Source organism: Mus pahari, chromosome 12 (genome assembly GCF_900095145.1).
Source record: "Mus pahari chromosome 12, PAHARI_EIJ_v1.1, whole genome shotgun sequence".
Taxonomy (NCBI): Eukaryota; Metazoa; Chordata; class Mammalia; order Rodentia; family Muridae; genus Mus; species Mus pahari.
The window spans coordinates 15,448,946-15,474,254 of NC_034601.1; the positions used below are offsets into that span (position 1 = coordinate 15,448,946).

Here is a 25,309-nt window from a genome sequence, read left to right on the forward strand (position 1 = left end):
AGCAAAGCTTATATGAACTCACAGAGACAGAAGCATCATGCGTAGGTCCTCCACTAAGACAGACAGACAGACAGACAGATAGAATAGTAATAAAAATTGTGAAAAGAATAAAGGTTCCTTGCAGCCTTAGCTTCTCCACAATATCCAGAAGGTCCACACATGTGGTGGTAGACAGTGGGATCGGCCATGAGTATCCTTGTAGATGTATCAGGAATGAATGAAGTTATTTGTAGATTTGTAGATTAAGAGTCATTAGAAGAGCTAATGTTATAACATTACTGTTCAAGTACAGGTGGGATTCAAGTTATTTTAAAGAAGGCAGGTCCAGCAAGCATTGTTCAAAAAAAAAAAAAGTTTCAAATCTTTGGGAACAAGATAGGTGAATCCATAAGGAGAAGCCACCAAGATTAGAAGCAATTTGGGTAGGAACCACTATCTTAAAGGGATCAGTCCATTGGGGGGAGAGGTCCTGAGAATTAGGATTAGAGAATATGCTGCCTAGTTTTAATGACAATTTGACTCAAGCGAGTGCCATCTGAGAGGAGGGAGCCTCAATTGAGAAATACCTCCATAAGACTGGGCTGCAAGCAAACCTGTAGAGTATTGTTTTTTTTTAATTAGTGAATGATATAGGAGAACCAAGCCCATTTTGATTGGGATACTCCTGGAGCAAGTTGAGCAAGCAATGAGGAGCAAGCCAGTAAGCAGCACTCCTCCATGGTCTCAGCTCCTGCTTCCAGGTTCCTGCCCTGCTTGAGTTCCTGTCCTCGCTGCTTTTGATGATGAACTGTTATATGGAACTGTAAGTAAAATAAACTCCTTTCTTCCCAAGTTGCTTTTAGTCGTGGTGTTTCTACAGCAATTGTAACCCTAACTAAGACAGAGAGATACTCTAGCTCTCTAGTCTAAGGATGGGAGTGGGGTATCCATCAGAATGAGAAGTGGGCTGGGTCTTTAGAAAGGAAAGGAGACTGCTGGCAAGAGTAGAAGGAATCGGAGTGGAGTGAGGGGCCAACGCAGGGGGGGACTAGAGTCCGCCATACATAAGATCAAAGAAGATGTGAAGGGAGGACTTGCAGGGATAACCTCAAGTTTTAAATGTGCAAGGCATTAGAGCTTGGTCCAATCTTATTTTAATTTAGAGTTAGTTTGATGAGAATTTCTTTGACAATTGGGGTGATATGGGATATAGAATTTTCAGGAAACCAGGATGGAGGTCACAACTCCTTGGGTGATTGTGGATGTATATTAAGGGAATTGCTTCATTGAAAAGAAGATGGGGGACTGAATTAGGGAATAAATTTAGAGATCAAGATATGGGACACAGCAGAGACCCTTTTTAAAGTAGTTGGGAAAGACTCAACCCCTTCTAAAAATGTATTAACCATTAGTAAAAGGTAGTTATACCCTTTTTACAGGTAAAGTCCAGTTGCTAGTCCATGGAAACCATCTGGTGAATAGAAAATGGTATAGTCTAAGGTTTAAATTGGGGTGGATGCTTCTGCTGGTATCATAGGAGTGAGGTAAATCCCTTAGGAAGTGTATATCTGAAGATGGGGGGGCTCAGGAGAAGACAAAAGTAAAAATAAAACAGAAGCTGTATTCTGAGAGGCCAGGACACCAAACCATTGAGAAAGTAAAGTAGTACTTACAAAAACATCTTCATTTCAACTTTTAACTGTATTTTATTTTTTAAATGTGTATGTGGCATGGGTTTATTTGTGTGTCACAAGAATGAAGGTCCAAAGTCTTTACCAAATGAGTTCCCCAGTCATTCTCCACTTTTAAACTGCTGACCCATACTCTCCCAGCAATGGCTCTCCGTTTTCATTTACTGAGACAGGGGTGAACTGGAGTCATCATCTCCGGCTAACTGCCCAGCTTGCCCTGGGAAAGCCCTGTCTCTGTTTCCCATGTACTGGGACTGCAGGGAGCTACCAAGCCTGCTCAGCTTTCATGAGGACTCTAGGGCTCCTAACACTGGTCTCCATTCTTATACAGCAAGTACTTTATCCACAGAGCCACCCCCAGCCAGTAAATGCCAGTGAGTTCTAGTCCAAAGTGGCAGAATCAAAAAACTACACTTAAAATGTAGGGGACACAGGACACAACTTTCACCTCTTTCAAAACAAATGGGCCTACCCGGACTAGTCACGACAGACCTCTCCAGTGAGAGATCTTAGGAAATGCTCTTGACACACTGTGGCCTGAAAAGCTCCAAGACCAGAGTTCTCTTGTCATTTATGAACAAAGAATAAAAGGGAGACAGTACAGAGAAATATCTTTATTCCCTTATCTTTAGCAAACTTGCTAAAAAGAGACACCAGCCAAGTTTGCAGTTGGCTTTCTGTTTTCCTGTCTGAATTAAGCCGTATGGTGGGAGACACAGGGACTGACATGGAAAGACCTGGGTTTATTCTGGCTTAGCTTCTTGCTTCCTGAGAGACCAAGTGAAAACTGGTCTGTCTGAAACTCCTTTTTCCTTCCTCTAAAACAAGCATGATACTCTCTGGCAGCAGGCCATTACCACAGTTAAGTAAATTACAATGGCTAAGTGCCTGGCACAGGCCAGGGTAAGTAGGCATGCATGGAATGTTAAACATTACCCTTCATCCTGAGGTAGTTCACACAGCATTCCTGGCTGGTCTCACATATCCCAAAGCTTTGTCTTCCCAGGTGCACCATGATGAACCTTAAGCCCAAGCCAAGCCTGTGGCTCACAAGGGATGACATGGGCAAGCTAGGGTCAGAATCAGTGCTTAGAGACTCCAGGGGCAGTCACACAGACACTGCTCCAGGGACAACCCTCCGGATGTGAGTATATGACTTCCTGATGGTGACACTGCCATGATGTGATACTCCCCTTGGCAGCACACATTCCTCAGTCAGCTTCTGAGTCTCAGGGTCCCAGCAGAGCACAGTGGCAATGACCTCATTCTTCTCGTCCCTCCCACCCGTGATATACAGCTTGTTGTTGCAGGGTGCGATGCCACAGCTGGCTCGCTCATGGCTGAGCTGTGTCACCAGACACCAGCTGTCTTCCAGAGGGCTATAAGCGTAGAGTGCTCTCATGGCACCACCTGCGAAGAAAGAACATGCGTGCTGGCCATCTTTCTGGGTCTTTTCTCATTAGTCACAAGAATTATACTTCCGATTAAGCCACATCTACCATCTTACACAGTATCCTGATGGCTTTCTTTCAAGAAAGTCCAAATGGATTCCTAGGCTACTAATCTGAAGAAACTTCATCTCCTTTAAATTCTGATCCACTGGGAATCTGAGTCTAAAAGGCACATGACTTAGCACTGCTGCAAAATGTACCCTGAGACTGGCTCCCTGGGAGAATGCCAGGTACCTCAGCATGGCTACTTTCTGATCATCTGTAGCCATAAGCACTAGAATCACAATGGTTATAAAATAACAAAAGGACCACAAATGCAGGGGTTTATAAAAGTCCTCAACCTGATATTAGCTAGGAAGGGCATCTCTTTATAGATTAAGTATGATCTAAGACACAACCTGGCTTGCCTGGCTTGATTCTGGACCTTGAAACCTACAGGAGCCTGACCACAAACAAATCCCAAAGCAAGGGAGAGCTGTGTTTCCCTTCATGTATCTCAGTGTTTTACTTCCCAATGCCTTCTCTGATTAGCTCTGATGAGTCACTGGTTGTATTCCGACACCGCTTTAATCAGTAGTTCTCTGGTGCAGCTGCACATTAGAATCAGCTAGAATTTTAAAACGTACAGTTGTACTACTCCCAGACACCCTTCTTCCTCCTCTCATTTCACATATCTGATGTAAGGCATAACTACCTCATTTTTATGAGAAGGCTCCCTGGTAATCCTAGGGGATGATCAGGACTGGTAATTAGCATCTTTAACAATTACATGCTACCTGTGGTCTGGCTGGCTAGGCTTCCTCTCAACTAAGTACATTTTTTTTTCAGGTCCCTAAAACCAAGCCAGAGAGTAACATTCCCTTGATCACAAACTAACAGATACAAATGTTTCCTACTTGCTAAGCGCTTTTTCACTGCATGTTTCACTTTCCATATATTTGTTACCTTTGCAATAGTACTCGACTCTTGCAGTGACCTCTGGCCTCTTCCTCTGAACTCCAGTATCTATGCTTTGTCTGGCTGTTTCTATCTCCAGGCCTTCTAGGGAAATCCCACCAAGTCCGAGACCAAAACCATCTTCTCTTACTTTGCAACCCCATCTGTGGGGCAATGGGCTATGTACAGACAGACTAGTCTCCAGTTGAGCTGAGGTCTGAACCCTGGTACCTGGTGGTGGTAATTCCCACCTACATGGGACGGAAGGTGTCCCCTCATGTCTCCTGGACTGAGACATGAGTTACCACCCCGCCCCCACAGCCCTCACAGGAGAAGCTGTGGTTAGTAGTCACATTGACAGTGTCCCAAGCTTCTGACCTTCAGGCTAGACTCTTCCCAGTTATCTAGCAACAAGATAACAACAGCCTACCATAAGAGGGTAGGCTGCTTGGCCCCACCTCACTCTCCCTCTCTCCCTCTTACTCTCTTAAGCTTTTACTTTCCTTACTCTCTCCCTCTTACTCTCTTTTGTTGTTGTTGTTGTTGTTGTTGTTGTTGTTGTTTGAGACAGGGTTTCTCTGTGTAGCTCTGGCTGTCCTGGAACTCACTTTGTAGACCAGGCTGGCCTTGAACTCAGAAATTCGCCTGTCTCTGCCTCCACCCTCTTACTCTTTTACGCTTTTAATTTCCTTACTCTCCCTCTTACTCTCTAAGTTTTTACCTCTCTCTAAGCTTTCACCTGTTTGGGCTGTAGCCCATAAAAGATGCAAGTATGTATCTACGGTGACAAAAACATATTTCTGTCTATTGAATTGGGGAATATGGGTGACATCAATTTGCCATAAAGCATTGGACTTAAGGCCTTGGGGGTTGGTGCCCATCATCTGTAAAGCTGGGGTGGTAATGAGGGATGCACAAGAGGAGCATGTCTTTATTATCCTCTGGAGTTGAGCAAAAGGGATATGGGGGAAGTGGGCATGAAGCCCCTTTATATTTGTGTGTGGGTATGAATGAAATTGATCTGCTTGTTCAGTGGAGGTCATGAATGTCCCTGTTGAGGCAGTTTGGTCAGCGAGTGCATTTCCCTCAGATATAGGACCTGGCAGGGGACTATGAGATTGGACATGCTGGATGTAGATGGGGGAGCCTCTTTCTTGTAGGAGGGTGGAGACCAGCCTGTCTGTACATAGCCCATTGCCCCACACCCATCCACATAACTCAGCTGTTGTCAAGAGGATAATATCTGGTCTCCCAGGTGGCCATGTGGGTGAGGGGCTACAGATAAGTAAGAAGTCATCCTGACTCACCAACAACATAGATGTGATCCTGGAAACTCACTGCATTGATGCATTTAGCCTCTACTGGCATGGCTGACTTCAAAACCCATTTATTGGTGGAAGGATCGTAACACTGAGTCTTGTCTGTGGCCAGCTTCCCATTGGGTCCTCCTCCAATGACATACAACTTCTTCTTGTGGCTGGTAGCTGCAAAGGAACTGACATGGACATGGAGGGGTGCAGCCTGCGGAGGCAGAGGGTACAAGAAGTCAATGTGCTACTCAGATTGCTGGAGAAGCTCACAGAACATACTTGGACATGCTTTGGCTAAAATGACAAAGCCCATGGCTTCCCCCTAGAAATACAGAAAGAAACAAAGCCCACCATCTTTTTAGGCTCTGGGAAACCTAAAGCAAGCTGTGTATTGGCTGTTTTGGCTTGCTTATCCTGGAGTCCGGGGAAAGAGGAATACAGATAAGACTAAATGTCTATATACATGAAGCCAGCATATTCATATTCATTCAATGGTGACTGGAATATAAGGTGCCAACAATGGTTTAAAGTTATGTACATATACAGATACTCACAATCTGGGGAAACACTGAAGATTTGGGGACTAAGGCAGATTTGTATTTCTGAAGTTTGTGATCCCCAGGACACTAAAGAAGACCTCCAAGGATCTCTTGTCAATTTGCATAATCCTTTAGTTTTGGGGACTAAGTGATGGGACTTGATGAGTGAAGATCTTGCTTAGGCCCAACCCCCACAGGTTCACTGACTTTAGCTGGATTGCCTTGCAACATGATGATAACTTTTCCTTGGGCCCACAGTGACCACCTTTCAAACTTTCTGAAGCTGAAACATGATCTGATAGTAAGAAAGAAAATCTACACTTGAGAATTATCTGGAAACACTGGAGCTAAGGTTGGTTTCCTTGTCCTGAGGCAGTTTTTAACCAGCAGTGGCTTTGCTGAGACTCGCACCAAGGCCTATAAATGGCACATTATTAATGAGAAAATAAATACGGCTGACTTCTAGCCATAACCAAATGACTTTGGGTGCACAAATGGTGCAGGAAATGGGTCCTGGGGTTTCTGGCATGAAGAGGAACAGGACAGAAAGCATATGAGGAGACAGACTCTGGGTCAGGATATGCCACCAACAGAGCTAAACCATCTTAGGGATAGGCTCAGTCTTCCCTCTATAGCTGAGACTCTAGCGAGCACAGAACAATGCCTATACAGAGCCCTGCCATCTAGACGGGTGTTATTACTGGAACTGGATTAGCAATGTTGATGCCATGGCTACTACAAAGCACCTGAGGGAACAAAGTAGTCAAAAAGCCTGCCACCACCCCACGCAGTACTTTTGTTGATATTGCTGTTGCTTAAGCTTTGGAATTACTTACAGAAACAGTCTCCCATACCTCTGACCAGCAGTTGTGGAAGGGGTCATACGTCTCCACATTGTTGATCCTTTGTAAGCCATCAAAACCCCCAAGTACATAGACTTTGCCACCCAATACAACCATCTTATGCCTCCAGCGGCCTATGTTTAAATATTCGATCTGAATCCATTTGTTGATGGAGGAATTGTATTTCCAAACATCATGCTGTGTTTCTTTGCCACCTACAAGAGACAAGATGAATTTGAAAACACCAACTAGATGTCTCAAAATAGTTTTCCACAACATTCCCCAAATTCTAAAAGTATTAAATTTTCAGATGTATCCCAGCTAGAGGGAGATAAGGTCTGTCAGGAGGGACAAAACAAACTCAAACCAGTAGGAAGCCATGCTGGTTAGGGTGGGAGCTGTGCCACAAAGGCTGGGATGATGAGCAATACTCACACCACTCAGAATGGAGAGCAAACTGAGAGGATCCAGGGAGGGTTTCAGTGAGGTCGCCCTTTTGGTGGGTGGGAACCCACTAATCTAAGGATTGTGCCCCCAAAAGGCTAGGTAGGGCTAGTAAGGCCTTGACACCCAGGAAGTTAGAACATAAACAGTATGTACTAAGTGTACTTATTTATAAAAGGAAAAAAAAAACAGTTTGGAAGAAATGTTCAAGAGATCTTACAAAATTATTCAAGCTTATATCTTCAATCCATATAAAAGAGTAAGTGGAATAAAGAGTGGAATCCATCTCTAGATAGAGAGGAGCCTCTGCCTCTTCTCAAGGGTTAATCCAGNCTCTTCTCAAGGGTTAATCCAGTGGAGCACCTCTCTTCTCAAGGGTTAATCCAGTGGAGCACCTCTCTTCTCAAGGGTTAATCTAGTGGAGCACCTCTCTTCTCAAGGGTTAATCCAGTGGAGCACCTCTCTTCTCAAGGGTCAATCCAGTGGAGCACCTCTCTTCTCAAGGGTTAATCCAGTGGAGCACCTCTCTTCTCAAGGGTCAATCCAGTGGAGCACCTCTCTTCTTAAGGGTCAATCCAGTGGAGCACCTCAGGAACCTGGCCATGGGCTACTCCCAGGAAAGCCATTCTACCTTAAGACAATGTGCCTTTTCCTCTCCAGAATTCCCACCCCAGTGCCTTCCGAGTAGAGTCGGGCAACCCCTTAAGCCAAGTCACCATTAGATGGGGCTGCCTCTGAGGCCCAACTAGTTCTAGTGCTTTTGTCTTTTTCTTTCAGATGCTGGCTAAAGCTTTAAAGTCCCTAACCAACACTGTGGGACTCTGTATCTTTCCGAAGCTCCCCTGCCCGCCTGGAAGCTGTTTGCGCTCAGCAGTCTGTCCTCCAGATGCCTTATCTAAAGCAGCAAAGCTTTGGATTTTCTCTCCTCCCTTCTCCTCCTCCCTTCTCCTCCTCCCTTCCAGGGAACAGTGAGAAAAAGTTACTGCTTTCCTCTCCAGAAGTTTCTTTTAAACTCTAATAAAGTATCCTTAGCTTCCATTTGAGTCTGTTCTTAAAATCTTTTATCGGTAAAACCAAGAATCCCAAATAGACTGCAAAGGGTTGCACTTCCTTTCTTAGTATTGTATTCATATGCCCTGAGCATCTGCCTTTATTTTGTATCCTTCAAAGGCCTCTTTTTGAGATATTTTGGGTAGTACTAAAGATTATAAAGCACTATGTAAACTTTCAATGAGATCTTTATTAAAAGAAAACAACTGTTATGTTTATTTAGGGATTTAGCACCTAGTTAGTTTGGAAAGCATATTGTGTACACAGATGAGAAGATCTGCAACTATACATGTCCAACCTCACTCAGGTATTTGTGTTTTCTGTTCTTTTAAGAGCACTTAGGGAACCTACAAGATAATCCTAACATTCACTGACAAAAGCTGTCTGTGCTGTGAGTGATGGAACACACTCCAGGCAAGTGTGTGCCAGAGCATTTTTGGAAAAAGAAAAATGAATAAAGAGGCTACCTTTGCCAAAAATGAAAACATACTGATAGTATAGTAAAATGAGGGTAGTGTAAATTAAGATTGGATAAACTGATCAATTAAAAATGAATATAGAAAAAACCTCAAATATATTAAAATATTAAATAAATGTTATTTAGCAATTGTCCATTTGAAGACAAGTTAGATAGATATTTTACACTTAAAACAACTTCCAAATGTGACGTGAAGAAGCAACTCGAGAGGTTGACACAATGATTTGGAGAATGTGACATGAAATTCAGAATAACATAGGAAAGAAAATGGTTGTATAAATATAAATCAAAGTTAAAAGACAACCACAATCTAGAGTAAAATTATTTATACCACAAAGCAAAATATATTTAACAAGGGATGCAAAAATTTAACAAAAACAAATACAAACACAAAACAGTATGGAAACAACCAAAGGGTATAAACAGACATATTTTAAAATAAATACAATTAGCCAATAATTACATGAAAATATACTCAACATCACTAAAGATACAAAAGTATAAATGAAAATATTCTAGTCTATTACATCAGAAATAATTGGTGATAATAACTGTTAGTAAGAATGTAGAAAATTGCCACTGGTTAAGCGACAAAATGTGTAATCTTTGTGGAGGACAATTCAGCAATTGGCAAATTCTCAATTCACTTACCTTAAGACCGCTTCCAGGAGTCTTTCTACAAATTCATAAACTATTCTGTATGCAAATGTCTGCTACAGTATTTTTTTTTAAGGAAATTACAAACAGTAAATATAGATGCAGGGCTAAGATCAATTCTGATCACCTTCCTGAACATGTAACTAAACTACATCACCAACCCCACATCTATTCTGTGAAAAAAGGGCATACTGATAGCTCTTCCCAGTGGCCTTTCCAGGCTAAGTCTTTCTAGAATAGATGTCTTCTCATTCAGGCCACGTGTTGGAGACAGCAGAATCAAAAGACAGAAAGAACCTTGAGTCCCTAAACGCCTAAATTGAGCAATGAACTCCTGACACCGCCACTCCCACACACCCTTGTGTTCATTCATTAAGTGGGATTTTAAGACTTGTCAGAAATAACATTACTTATCCTAACAGAATGTAAAAATATTTTATAAAAAAATTAAAACATGAGGAACAGAAAGACTGCCATATTTTACTTTCTATTCTCTGTATTGTTCAAATCCTACAACATTTGAATAATAAAATGAAACATGTAGCCTAATCAATATTATGAACAGGCCTAAAGAATAGCTGATGATAACTTCTGAAGGACACCAAACACATAGCAGAAAGAAGAGAGTCTTTGCAACCTCCTTTTGATCTGAATGAGGACTAAAACTTGGACCACACCTCTGGATTGTGACCCTGTCCAACACTAGGATGTAACCTCCATTACATTCTAGAATATCTCTGAACTCTATTTTCTCCATCCTTATAATGTACCTTCCCTTGCTGTGATTGGTAATTGTGTATTGCTAAAGTATAGATTTACCTACTACAAAGAAACAATGGTGGAGACTGTGCCATTCAAAAATATTCATTGAGCTTTTGCATTGCTCGGTGTGAGAAAGATAGTGCTAACACTCACGGAATTTTAAGTCTTAAGAAGAAGACAAGCACACATAATCATTAATGTTTAAGCAACAACTTAGTAATAAAAAAGTATTGTATTCCTCAGTGCTTCAGGAGAAGTACATTGTAGAATGTCTACGAAATTTGGGAAGGTCAGGTTTGTGGAAGGATAAGACATTTCTTTTCTCCAGTACTACATTCAAACCAGTGCCCTGAGCCTATAGCAGACTGAACAAGCCCCAACATAACTTTCAGTTTTGCTCCTGCATGAGGGTTAGAGCTGTCTGTCCTCACATATCATTATACAGTGTTGCTCATATTTCATTATTTATTAAGTGATAATGTTTCCTCCAGAATAAGACTACCTGAGCTCCTGGTTCCATATTCTGACCCAGACAGAGCGAGACCTCTGTGAGCTCAGATATTCTTACAGGGTAGTTGGTTGGTTTCCCACTTAGGAAAGGGAAGGATGCTTACTACTAGGGATCTGCTTTAGTGCTAGCCTCCTGCTTACCTGATATGTAGACCTCATTTTTTAACGTCACACATGCAAACTCCACCCACTTCTTATTCTCACTCTCCAGTTCATGCTCTGTCAGTGGGAGCTTGGCTACCTCCAGGCGACTGCGCCTCAGGGGGTCCAGGCAGGTAACCTCTGCCACAAATCGTTCATCCTTTGTACAGCCGCCAATGATCATGAACACCTCAGACTGGAACTCATGCATCCTGGGCTTGGTGCGCTCTGAAATAATCTAGAAATCAAGAAGAGGATATGTAAGCGGAGGAAGCACAGCATGACAGTGCAGAGCTCAGGCTGTGGAACCACAAAAAAAGCAGGCCACAATTTCCACCTCCACCATTGTTGACCACATGATTTTACCTCCTTGACCATGATGTCATCATTTGTATAATGGCTATTTGATCTTAACTACCCAGTAGGTTTGTTGCATTAAATGGCACAATATATGGAATGTTTTGATCCAGCACCTACTGTCTAATAGGTACTGAATAAATGTTACCTGTAATTTTTGTTGCTATTTTAAGACAAGAGTTTATTTGCCATCAAATGCATTTCCTGCCTCTTTTACTACCTTGTCTGAAACCTGAACTCCTGGAATGAAAGTCAAAGTTAATATTTATTCAATTCATATTATAATGTAAAAAAGAAAGAACTGGGTGGCAAATCCATGAGAAGGAACTGACACATATCACCCTTCCAACGAGCTTTATTGGGGGGGGGGGACCTGCAGGGAACAGGAAGCCTTCAGGTCCAAAGAGGAGCTTCCTTAAAAGAAATAAAGCCTCATGACCACAGATAGCCATAATGTGGCCTTGAAGGTGTGTGTGTGTGTGTGTGTGTGTGTGTGTGTGTGTGTGTGAGAGAGAGAGAGAGAGAGAGAGAGAGAGAGAAAGAAACAGAAATAAAGACTTTGTTTCAGAGCCTGAGAGCATGAACATTCAATGAGTTGGTACCAAAGACAAACTTTACTTCTCTGCACCTTTCTTCCCAACATCAGCCTAGTTTCTGTCCCCAAACCTTCCCTCCCCACAGCTAAGGCACAACCTACAACATAAACAGGCATCCTTGTTCAGTGAGGAATTCAATACTGTAGGCAATGCTTCAAGGACAGTCTTGTAATTTACTATAAGGACAGTCCTTTTTCTCTAATGGATCCTTGGCACCCGGAAATACAGTACATGGATCTTGTGGTCTTCTATGAGTCAATGGATGGATGGATGGGTGGATGGATGGGTGGATGGATGGATGGACAAAACAGGTAATCAAGGCCTCTATGTGGATTACTTTTTATAATGTAAATCACTGCAGTAACTAGTCTCCAAAATGGCCTCAAATAATGTCCTCCCCTCAGGACTCAGAACACATGTAGTTCCTTCCATACTGTCCAGAAGCAGCCTCTAACCAAAATATTATGGTATGGATGAGGAGGAGAAATTATGAACAGTTTTATGCCACTAAATCCAGCTACTTTTGTGGGTGGAGAAATTCTCTGCAAGACCATTTGAGAAGATGCAGACACTACCAGCAATAACGTGATGCAATTTGTTGTGAAAACCTCCTCTCCCAAAGAAAACCTCAGGCTTGGGAAATGCTATAACACCAAACACTCAGGATCCATGCGGAGAATAGGTCGGTGACAGGTCTAAGAACAACTAAAACATAGAGAGATCCACACCAATAAGGGGACATTCTCTAGAGGACTCCCAGACAGACACCATTCCAGACTTTTGGCTGAGGTTTCTACTGTAGCCTGCAGACTGGCTAATCTTAGAGCTTTCACACAGTGATAGGTACATAGGATGTTTTCATGTGTGTAAATCAATAGCAAATTCTGCCTATAACAGTTTTCTTGTTAGCTTGTCCCTTCACTAAACCCTGTCGTGTCTTTATAAGATGCCAAGTAAAAGATATCTTCAGAAATTGCAAAAGAGAATATATAGGTGTAAATGCTTTCTTGGTGCCCATTTAATCATAAATATTGAACATTCTCAACACACCAGGGATTTCTAAAATCTAGAGATGAAAAGTTCAGTAGGTCCTAGTTCCTACTGTAACAAGTTGCAAATTTAGACTATTTACAAGATGATGGTTGCCAGGTTTCATGACCAAAGATTGAACCAATGACCATAAGAAAACAAAAGGTTCTTTGGAAAACGGTGACCTTGGCTTGAATTTTAGAGTAGAAGCAGAAGTTAAGTAGAGAAAGAAAAAAATAAGACATTTAGATAGCATCTGCCTTGTTTAGGAACTAGATGTAGTACATCAAAACCACCGCAGAATGTATACATTTAAACAATTAAACATTTTGACAATTAAATAAACAAAAGTCATGAGTTTGATTGTAAGAGTTGGAGGGAGAAAAGAGAAGAGGGGAAATTATATAATTATATTTTAATTTAAAATACATGTTAATTAAATTTGCTTTTAATTGAAAAATAAAACACAAACACACACAATAGAAGTGGTTGGTAAATTATGGCAGAAAGAGTGGGTATCTTTCTGAAAGTGATGAAGAGCCAGTAAAAAGGTCAGACCAGGGACAAAGTTGACACCTGCAACTTCTACCAGACCAGGGGTGGGAATGAGTTGGAGGCAGTAATGGGAACACAGTGATGATGTCTAAGGGATTTCCCGAAATTCTGGGAAGAAATGATGAGACTCTGAATCTAGGCAATGCCAGAATAGAACAACAGATGCAAATTCTCACAAGAGCAGAGAAGGGGAAGAAAGCAGAACCCCTTTAGAATGGTGATTTGACTAGACTGCACACAACTGGGCAGAGGCCGGATGTGACAAGCACAGACAGGGCCATGGGTGTCCATGTCTCACTTAAGCCTCCCAACAACTGTCAAATTGTGATATCATCCCCATTATACAGATCAGGGATCCCCAGATTCGGGAATGGTGGACTTGTGGACAAGAGTCCCTGGATAATGCCTTATATTCCCAACGAAATGCAGTATCTCTCGAGTCCAGCTCACCTCATTGCCAGAAAGGTGGTACATCCTGGCCTCCTGAAGCAGCGGGAAGACTTCAGGACACTGTCTAATGAGCGGGTCTGCTTCGACCATCTCCACGAAGTACCATGGGTCCAGAAGTGGTAAGCGCACATTCTCAAGGACACAAGGGAGCAGGCAGAGTCGTTCTGATTGTTTGTGCCGGACCCAGCTCATCACAGTCTCAAACACTTGAGCCTCCTCAGTCACACACAGGTCGTCACTCCTCAAGATGTGGTACAAAGTGTCCACAGGAAGTTCAAGGAACTCCTCGGAATTCAGAATCTGAACGAAGTTTTGAATGATGTAACTTTGGACTTGCATCTTTAAACTGTCCAAGGAATGTGTGTCTGCCAGCCTCAGTATTCCAATACAATTTTCTGGGTTCAATGCTTCTGTGAGAAAGCTGGCACAGGCATCCACCAGCTGTAAAAACTTAACAAAAGGGAAGAGAGTCAGGCCGGAAAGTGATCATCCCACAAGAACATTTATCAGTGAGTTGTGTGTGCCAGCCAAACTTAGACACATCCTAAATGGACAACAGTAAGGGATGAGTCTAAAAATAATACATTCCCATAGCCAACAACTCTATAAATAATTTACAACATGTTATAAGATTACCTTAAGTCACGTGAAAATGTGAAGATTTTTCAAATCTCTTCATCAAATCTGATCAAACCTCTATTTTTATTTTATTTTATTTTGTAGTGTTGAGAGTAGACACACATCATCACATGTGCTAAGTAAATATTCTGCCATCAAGCTCTATTTCCTACATTCAATCCTGTATATTTAATCATCAATTTACAGAAATGATATAGAAGTAAATACATGTTAAATGATACCATAAATATACATTCAGCCATATCTATATGGTGGGTCACTTCATGGAACCACTGATTTAATTTCTTCTGTGAATATGCTACAAGGGGGGAAAAGAGAGAAAAGAAGGAAAAGAATGTAAGAACCTGAACTCTGCCTACATCTACAAGTCTATGGACAGCACAAGATGGATTTAGTGGGTTATTTTTAAAAGAGGGATCATGAAGTTGGAAGGAAGCATGAGAGGTCAGGGTGAATCTTAAAGGAGTTAGAGAAGAAGTGGGTTGTAGACAAGATCAAGAGACATTATATGCATGTATAAACTATCAAAGAATAAAAATATGATATTAAAGATGAGAGACTAAGGAAACAATATCAACTTACGTCAATATATGAACCATATTTGGATCACTGATTTAAGCAACAAATTAAGTCAGAGAAATGTCTACAAGCACTAATATTTGGGGACGTGAAAAATTATTATTAATTTTAAGGTCCATAATGACCTTGTGGTTATTTTAAATAAGAATCTTTATCTTTTGAGCTATGGAGATGGCTGAGCAGATAGAAGCATCTGTTAACCCAAGTTCTGATCCACAGAACCCACATAAAAATGCTAGGTTTAGTGATGAAAGCATCTGTTATCCCAGCACTCCCTATGGGAGACAGAGACAGGAGGATGGATTGCAGGACATGGGCCTGCCAGCCTGGTTTACGTATCAGTGAATGCACTTTATCCCAAACAAGGTAGCAGGTAAGGCCCAAAACTCAAAGGTTGTCCTCTGATTCCGCACTCAGGCTAAAGCATGCATGTACCTGCACCCACACACAAGGACATGCACTCATATCTCCCTCCCTCCCTCTCTTCCTTGCCCTTCTCCCTCATAACACTTTTAAAAAGAATCTTTGCCTTTTAAAGATATAGACGAAAAAAGTAGCTTACTGTGGGCAAAGAAGAATGGTTACATGATTACATAAGCATAGAGAAGAACTAAAAGGTTATAAATTAAAATATTCAGTGTATAAATCTCTGTCTGTCACATACCTTGTGGCAAATTAAACTGAAATAAACCACAGAGCCCAAACCTCAAGAACTAGTCATTAGTGTCCATCTCCCACTGACTGTCACAGGACTCTTCATTCCAGGACCCAGGGGAGCAGGAAAGCCCTAACTGAAATCTACTGGCCCAAAACAGAAGAGGAACCACCCATGGCAAGGTCACACAAACTCTCTGAAAGATTCAGAGGTAGCCCATGCAGTTGCCATTCATACTCAGCTGACCAGAGTAAGCCATGATGCAAACTCTGCCACCACAGGACAATAACTCTCCACAGAAACCGGCCCCACAACGGAATATAATTTAAGGCATCACACTCACTCATAATGTTATAAGGATGTTTTCTCTATATGTTTTAATGTCTATGTATATTGACCCCTCCCCCAATGAATTAAAAAGGATCGATCGGCTCCCATGTCCCACTTTAACGCTGTCATCTTCCTCAAGAGGATATGAGCTTAGTATTTGGATAGCATTGAACAAATCCCAAAGCACTGTCAGTGCCTTTATGATAAATACTCATTTCACAAATAACATCTCACAAAGCAGTTCAGTCCAGTCTTTCTTGTTCTCTGGAGCTTTGCCCTGAACAAGTCCAATCTCCTTGACCTCTCCTTGTCCACTGGGCTTCACAAGGTCACACTGCCCCTGTGCTTGAGTTGAGTTGACCATTTAAGGGGGGGAAAAGGGAAATCACAGGGTGGGACAGAAATCACAGGGTGGGACAGGAGAGAAAGCACATCTGAAGGCAGGTGCTGATTGATAAGGGGACAGACCTGACAGGTGGCACAGTATGCAAAGTGCAAGTGCTGGTGAGGAGGTGAGGGAGCTCTTGGGATAAAGGAACAGGCAGGGCAGGAGTGGTCTTAGGGCTGGTTTTGAGCTGATAGACTGAGTTAAGTGGAGTTCAGTCTTTATACTTGAGTACCCCGTGGCACACAGCGCCTACTTTCAGGGTTTTGTTCAATTATGAAACATGATTTTTCCTATCAGACCATATCTTCCGACTGATTATATAGAAAATGTTTCTGTTGTTGTTGTTGTTGTTGTTGTTGTTGTTGTTGTTTGGTTTAGGATTGGAGGTTTTTGTTTGTTTGCTCACTTGCTTCATTTTTGTTTTGTTTTTTATTTTAGCAGCCCAAAGTGGCCGCAAACTCTTAATCCTCCTGCCTCAGCCTTCCAAATACTGGGATAATGGGCTTGTGCCACTAATGCCCAGCTCTGGGAAACTCTATGAGCTACTTATTGTTGTGGCAATATAATGAAGTATCTACTTCATCATGGACATTTCAGTTCTGGCTAAATGACTGTATAGAGAAAAAGAGGAATAGGTAAAGTAGAGAAATCCCATCTCTCCCAGAAGCTCCTTTTTATCTCGCATTGGCTTCTCCAATGAACCACTCTTTTTTTTTTTTTTTTTTTAATTTGAGACAGGGTTTCTCTGTGTAGCTCTGGCTGTCCTGGAACTCACTTTGTAGACCTCGAACTCAGAAATCCACCTGCCTCTGCCTCCCGAGTGCTGGGATTAAAGGTGTGCGCCACCACGCCCGGCCCCAATGAACCACTCTTATGCCCTCTGTAGCAGCTATGTTCTGTGCTCTCCTCAGTCAACTCTAGCGACTCAGGTTCTTGGTTACCATTTTGGTTTTTGGTTTCCAGCCAATACCTTCTCCAAACTCTGACAACAGAAGAAGTTAGAAAGAGGTAGAGGAATAAAAGATCTATTAGGCATCTGCAATGTACTAAGACCTGTGCACTTTTTCATCTTTCACTGCATGTAACAAAGTATTTTTCAACAAATCCAAGCAGATGGGAAGATAATCCTACTTGCTAATTACAGCTGCTAATTACAGCTACAGGCTTGCGTTGTTGAGCTAACAAAAAGCCGGAAGCGTTTCTAAAGACCTTATGATCACAAGGGAAGGTGGGTTTCTCTGACTGCCTAAGTTTGCCCAAAATATATATCAACGAGCATTTCTGAGTGATCTAACCAGTAGCAAGGAATTTTCTGGCATGCAAGCCAGCCATGAGAACAAGAAACTGTTTTTCCTGTATCTGCCTTTGTATAAGTGTTCAGCATACTGCTGCTCCATGAACTTGGTTTTCAGAACTGAGAGATGACACACAATGGCAACAGGTAGCAAATTTCCTGTTTAGAGGGATAAGTGAGTAAAAGGTTACAGTAAGCACCTGACTCTTTGACAGGAACTCCTGAAATAGCACCAAAGAGACAGGGCTGCACAGGAACTCCGAAAATACCATCAAAGACTTAGGGCCACAGTTCCCATAAGAAGTGCCTGCCTCCGAGAGGCTGTTTGTGGGTCTTCTTTTGAGAAGTAGCTATTCAGAGTCTTTACTCATTTTAAAAGCCTTTCAGTGTGTGTGTGTGTGTGTGTGTGTGTGTGTGTGTGTGTGTGTGTATTGTGTATGTGTGTATAGTACATTTGCATTATCGAACATCAAAATGTCAACATGGTTGCTTATAATTAATAACATACTCGGAGAGTAATATAGACTTTACACCAGGCATTCTGCTGTCATGGAGCTATTGGACTACTGAACTATTTTCTGAACACTCAACTCTACCACACCTAAGTCTCATGTGGACACTGCAAATACTTCAACTCATATTTGATTTAAAATAAAATAAAAAGCAAAGAAAGAACACCAGATGCAGTCAGACCAATGAGGTAACATATGAAAAGCCAAGAAAACATAACTCTGTCAAAAATTCCACAGTGATAACATCTAATGAGAGTGAGTCAAATAAAATCTCAGACCCTGAACTCAAATGAACGATTATAAGCATGCTTAAAGAAGAAAAGAAGTACCTGGGCTGGAACACAAACGGCTGAAACGAAACAAGGACACTGATGCAAACTATAAAAAAGGAATTCCACAAAGAGAGAAACGATGAAGACACACGAATCTGAATTGCTGGAAATGAAAAACACAATCAAATCAAAAGCTCTATGGAAGTTACATCAATAGACTAGATCTACAGCGGCTAGAACAGCTTAGCTTGAAGACAACATGGAAGAAGTGGAATATTCAAGCAGGGCAGAATAGAGGACACTCTGAAAAGATAAATCTATGGATAACAGGCACAGAAGAATACAGTTCTGAAGATATAAATTACAGTTTTAAAAGAATTATGAAAGTTCAAGGCATGGGATACCTCCCTGGAGTTACAGTCCAGTTAAGTACCACAGGTCTACAAAACAGTATGAGCCATTCCTATCTCCCTTGGTTGCCCACCACAACTACATTGTAAGACCAGAGTGCTGAAGACACCATGCACTTTGGTTGTGGAACATATAGAAATCAACCACAGAGGACTGGAGAGATGGCTCAGTGGTTAAGAGCACTAACTGCTCTTCCAGAGTTCCTGAGTTCAATTCCCAGCAACCACATGGTGGCTCACAACTATCTGTAATGGGATCCAATGCCCTCTTCTGGTGTGTCTGAAGACAGCTACAGTGTACTCATAAATGAAAATAAATAATAAAACTTTTTAAAAAGGAAGGAAGGAAGGAAGGAAGGAAGGAAGGAAGGAAGGAAGGAAGGAAGGAAGGAAGGAAGAAAGGAAGGAAGAAAGGGAAGGGAAGGAAGAAACCACAAACAGACTGGGATCCTCCTGTGCTGGCTGCTGGGGGAGAAAAGACATCAATAATCTTATCTAGCACTTGACCCTACATGCTACAATATCAACTTGCCAAACATGATATGCTTAATGGTGCCTAGTGGATTGACTTTTATGAGAAAACAGCTTCCTGGTTGGACTTGAGGCCCATTTCACAAGAGGAAATTCATGTCTGGGTCACCCCAGGGTTGAACCTGTTATTTTTATTTATTTAAATGCTCATGATGTCTACTTTTCCTCTAAATATTTATCCTTATACCCACAGTCTTGGGCCACTGTCAACATTGGTCAGAGAGGCTTCTTTTTGCAGTGGGTAGCAGTCAGTAGAGCAGTGTATAACTGGGCAGAGTGCTAAGAATGGGTAGCTGGGTTCTCAGCCCTAAATGGGACATCTACCTTAACTACGCCACCATCGAGGCTCGCAAAACAGGTGGAAGAAGAGGCAGAAAGAAAGAGATGATGAATAGAGTGGAACATAAACATAAAATAACCATAACATAAAATGCCATCTTCTGGACATGGCATGGCAGTTGCACTTAAAATTCCTAGTCATAGTCGTTACCTGAACAAGAACTACATAAGATCATGCCAGGGATAATTCTGTAATAGATAAGGTGAATGTTCTCCAAACTCCACCCTTTCCTGCGGAGCTATTGACAACTAATAGCTGCTGAAAGAGAAAGAGTCATTAGTTTTGAAAGATGTGGCCACTGGTAAGGAAGTAGGATTGGCATGCTTCAGAGGATGGCCCCACACCCATGCACACATGGGTAGCATTGACTGGACTTGTTATAAAAACAAAAGGGGAGGGAATATACAGTTGAGAAGGCTGTGATGTGAGAACTTGGAGGAAGTTGAAAGGGGAAAATGGGAAATGATCATATAATTCTTAAAAGTAAAGGAAAAAAGAATCTTAACTGAAAAGTTACCCAAGTTAGGACTTAAAATACCAATTGATAAATAGGAGTATCTAGGACACCAAACACACAAAACCAGAAAAGAACCTCCTCATGTCATATTATAATTAAAACACTAAATGTACAGAACAAAGAAAGCATAATGAAATTGGCCAGAGAGAAGCAACAAGTCACATATAAAGGCAATTCCATCAGAATAACAGATTTTTTTTTTTCAAATGAAAACGTAAAAGCTGGAAGGGCCTGGAAAAAAAAATGTATTTCAAATTCTTTTTTTTTTTTTATAAGATTTATTTATTTATTATATGTAAGTACACTGTAACTGTCTTCAGACACTCTAGAAGAGGGAGTCAGATCTTGTTATGGGTGGTTATGAGCCACCATGTGGTTGCTGGGATTTGAACTCTGGACCTTCGGAAGAGCAGTCGGGTGCTCTTACCCACTGAGCCATCTCACCAGCCCTGTATTTCAAATTCTTATAGACAACAAGTGCCAACTCAGACTATTATACCCAGCAAAGCTATCTGTTATAATGGGAGGAAAAATAAAAATTTTCCATGATAAAAATAAGCTAAAAGAATCTACAGCCATTAAGCTAGTTCTAAGAAATTCCTTGAAGGAAGCCTACAGACTAAAGGGAAAAACAAGCCTAACCATGAGGCCACAGCTCTCAGGATCTCCCTACCTCTCTGTAACTTCCCTCACTTGGGTATACCCAGATGGTGAAGCAAGAGAAGTGTACCAGCACCTCACAAATACACACATTTGCTGCTGGGCAAACTCCTGATGCGGTAAATAAGAGGATGAGATCTATTGACAGCTGGAGCATACACAATGCTCCTTATACATCCCAGTTAGCAAAGTTAAAGGCTGCAAGGTACCCTACTCAGATGTATACTTACATGACACACTTCTACTTCAATGAAAGTCATATTGTTAAAATAGTGGGAAGGAGAAGATGAGTTACAAAAGGCATGAAGTTAGCGATTTCACCCTCCCATAAGGAGGGATAGTTTCCTGCCAATTAAAGGGGCTGATGGTGAGCACAGACAGCATGTCAGGAGAATGACTTGGAGATATCACCAGGAAAACAACCCTGATGGAAATAATTGACTTGGCATCTTTAGGATGCCCCAGGAACTGAGCCAATGAAATTGACTAAACTAGTAGCAACCTAGGCTGCATTGTAATGGATTTCCTTTCCACATCCCTGTCTTTTGCCAGACCATATAAATCCTCTAACCCCAACTTCAACAGAGCTAATCCTGCTACCAACTATCTTTGCCCCTGAACTCTTCAAGGATACTTATTTTCCCATACTTTGGGTTCTGTTCCCATCAACTACCAAGCCAATTATGACACAAACAGGAATCATTTCCATAAGAGCCAAGTCAAACGTCAGATTTGATGCTCATCTCTGGTCCCTAGGAATGACTTGGCCTATCCCCAGACTCTGTTTCTTACACATCTAGGCAATGAGACAACATTAATACGATAAAATCAACGTCAACAGTATAATCCTAGTCCTGGCCATAGATGATAACTTAGATGGGACCCTTGTTATAATTATAGATGCAACTGACCTTATTCATAGTCTAGTTAGTTTATGAAGCCAGTGTAATTGCTACAATCATATTGAAGCAAATATCATTGAATAGAAACAATATATTATTTTTAAATAAATCACAATTATGAAGTCCTCTCTCTTCTGTGACACGGCTTACCTCTCAATGTTCTTTCACAGCCACCAAGTGCTTGTCACATGTATCTTGACGCCCCCACATTTCGACAGCATCATCACTTGAAAGCTGCACGGTGTGTTGGCTAGCAGTACTTTCTTCAATCATAACCACAGCACTTTCAGTCATATTCTGTGTTGCCTTGTCCAACTCACACTCAGATCAGATGTTCTGTATAGGAAGCGTGAGCTCCACCACCAGCTCTAACTGGGCTGCTACACTTGGCAGCCATTGTGCTGCAGTTAGATACCAAGTGTAGAACCGGGCACCACACTTCTCCCTTAATCTGATGAAGTAGGCAAGGCCTCATCGCATCACCTTCCACTATCCAAACGAGCATCTCTGTAACCTTGACCTATGTGTGTGTGTGTCTGTGTGTCTTTTTCTCTCTGTGTCTCTGTCTCTCTCTGTCTCCTCTGTCTCTGCCTCTCTGTGTATCTCTGTCTATATGTCTGTCAGTCTGTCTGTCTTTCTGTACACATGTTTGTCTGTCTTTCTGTCTGTTTCTCTGTGTGTATGTATCTCTGTGTCCATATGTCTGTCAGTCTGCCTGTCTGTCTTTGTGTACACATGTCTGTCATTCTGCCTGCCTGCCTAGCTGTCTGTCTGTCTTTCTACTTGCCTGTCTGTCTTTCTGTCTGCCTATCTCTCTGTGTGTCTGTGTCTGTGTGTGTGTATATCTCTGTATCTATGCCTGTCAGTCTGCCTGTATACATGAGTCTGTCATTCTGTCTGTCTGTCTGTCTCTGTGTGTGTGTGTATGTGTGTGTGTGTGTCTGTGTATATATGTGTGTATCTCTGTGTCTATGGCAGTAAGTCAGTCTGTCTTTGTATACATGTATCTCTCTTTCTGTGGATCTGTCTCACTGTGTGTGTGTGTGTGTGTGTGTGTGTGTGTGTGTGTGTGTGTGTGTCCACATGAGTGAATGAATGCATGTGCGAATCCCAGATGCAGGTCTGGCAGTCACCCTAAGCCGGTCTCTGAGAGCTCCCTGCTTTTATTCATTTCAAAGAGAACGGAACTTGTTCGGTTACACACCTGGAAAAGGTTGGCAGCCTCCAGAACCCGCTGAACATTCTGCTTGGTGATCAGAGCCTTGCTTGTGTATGTGTAGATCAGGAGAGTGTGCATGGTCTCAGCATCCACCCCTTTAATAATGATCCTCTTCTCATACTTTTCTTTTAAGTCATTGCAGAACATGGCCCTAGAAGAGAGACGTGTGATGTGAATCCTTCCAGGACCCTGTGTTCCAGACCTGAACAGATCCCCCTTTAAAGTCATCTGCCCTCCTGCAACAGTGAAGTCCCAAAGTCAGGACCTGAACTGATTGCAAGCATAGAAACAGTCATTTGACTTGCTGACTTCTTGAGATCTTCCCCCTTGGTTCTTTGTCTCTTCTCGAATATGCTAATTCAACACCTAGCACAAAGAAATGTTCTTAAATGAAGTCACTGTACTTCAAGGTGACACATTATTAGTCTCTCTAGGATCATCTGTACTCTTAACTGAGCAATATTCCTAAGTGTAGTTTCTGAATTCTCTCTTAGAATCACATTCAATGGATGATGTTCTACTCCAGTTTAGCCCACACTTGGATTTCCCAGAAAATTAAGGGAATTGGGCATGCAAGAAGCAGTACATGAGGAAACCAAACAAGACCAGATGCTTAGAGAATGTTGCTTCAGCTTAATCCTGCGGGGACTGGAGGACACACTTCACATCTGTCTCAACAAAAGATAAAAACATTGCTTTGGCACTGCAGTATCACAGACAGCCTTCTGTTTGAGACAGTCAAGGACTACTCCAAGAACAGATAATTCTCAAGCAACCTGATTATTTCGAAAGTCAAAAAAATTTTTTAAAAAAGTGCTGCCAGATGGTTGTGGCAGGCAGAAGGCTGGAGCCCACACAAACCTTAGACTCATTCACATCATAGCATGATGAGAATGCAAATGAGAAAATGTAAATGGTTATTGATAAATTCCCACCTTCCTGAAGTGGGGAATATGTAAGACATATTTGAAGAATATGTAAGACAACATACATCAGTAAAAACTCAAACAAGTATGACATTCCAGACCAGATCAGCGAGATTTTAGCTGGTGAGAGATATGGCATTTGGTGGATAAATAATTAATTTTCTTGTTGCTGCAACCAAACAGATAACAAGAAACAATGTAAGGGAAAAAGAATTCTCTGGCTCCTGTCTTGAAAGCACAGGTCACATGGGAGGGAAAGCACAGCAGCAGGGACAGTTGTTGTGGCAGCAGGAGGGTGAGCCACTTCCTTGCATTTTCAAATCAGAAAGCAGAGATAGGACAGGAAGTGAAGCTGGGCTGTAAGTAAGGAGGCCTGCTCCCAGATACCCACTTCCTCCAACTGGGTCCCACATCCTCCCCAAACAGCACAACCAGCTAGGAACTAAGCATTCAAAAACACAAGCGTGCTAGGGACAATGACATCCAAATTCTGAGAGTAGGTCATACACGACTTCAGCCCTCAGCTTGCCAGCATGTGTCCTGATCTCTCTTAACTCCCCAGTTTCAGGGTTTCTGCATGTTGTCCACCCTTTATCTATAGCAAAAGTAGAGCCACAGTTATATTAGCACCACTCTAAAGACACTAACTCCTAAACCCTTTATGGGTACAAGAAAGAAAGAAAAAAAAAAGAAGTATAAGAAAAATGCCTTTCTCTCCAGATCACTATACACAGCTGACACCCAAAGTCTCAGCATTCCCTTGCTCTCCTCTGACATGTTGTCACTACCCTTAGCCATGACCACCATGTTGAACGCAGATAAGGGAGAACTAAAGCTAAGCCAACAAATTCTTCATCGGCTGAACCCCCAGGCAGCTACACACACATGCATGGACAAATTTTGGTCTCCATAGTGGCCAGCCACAGAAGAGACACTATAAGTATAGAACTTAGGGCCCTTACCTGGAGCCAAAAAAAAAAGGTCAATACTCAAGAAAATCAGTAGGATACAAAGTCAAACATCAGGGAAATAATTCAGCATCAACACTGGGTTCACTAAACTGGGTCTGTTCTCTGGTAGCACAGCCAGCTTGGTTGTTAGCAATTTACCTCTTAGTGGGGAACTGGGAATATAGAGGGGGTGATGTAAAAGAACAAATAATGGCACAGGCATATGTGGCGCATGCCTGTTATTCAGGTACGCAGGAAGTGAAGGCAGGAAGATAATGAGCTCAAGGCCAACCACCCTTCCACTATATAGCAAATTCAAACTCACCCTGGAATAAATGAAATTATCTCAAAAAAAAAAAAAAAAAAAAAAAACCAAAGAGGAAGGATGGAAATGCCATATTGAACCCC

The 25,309-nt window shown here is 41.9% G+C and overlaps 1 protein-coding gene across 1 annotated transcript in view; it reads right to left on the reverse strand.

The window, feature by feature from the left end:
• Window positions 1-2,269: 2,269 nt before the first annotated feature.
• The window catches only part of Klhl6 (kelch like family member 6), a 39,755-nt gene continuing 16,715 nt past the window's right edge, over window positions 2,270-25,309 (reverse strand). The window contains exons 2-7 of the mRNA XM_021209422.1: window positions 23,011-23,176; window positions 13,778-14,227; window positions 10,791-11,028; window positions 6,761-6,963; window positions 5,365-5,578; window positions 2,270-3,080 (exon numbers count right to left, since the gene is read on the reverse strand). Of these exons, the coding sequence (XP_021065081.1) occupies window positions 2,779-3,080; window positions 5,365-5,578; window positions 6,761-6,963; window positions 10,791-11,028; window positions 13,778-14,227; window positions 23,011-23,176 (1,573 nt within the window). The 3' untranslated portion in view covers window positions 2,270-2,778. The remainder of the gene's footprint in view (window positions 3,081-5,364; window positions 5,579-6,760; window positions 6,964-10,790; window positions 11,029-13,777; window positions 14,228-23,010; window positions 23,177-25,309) is intronic.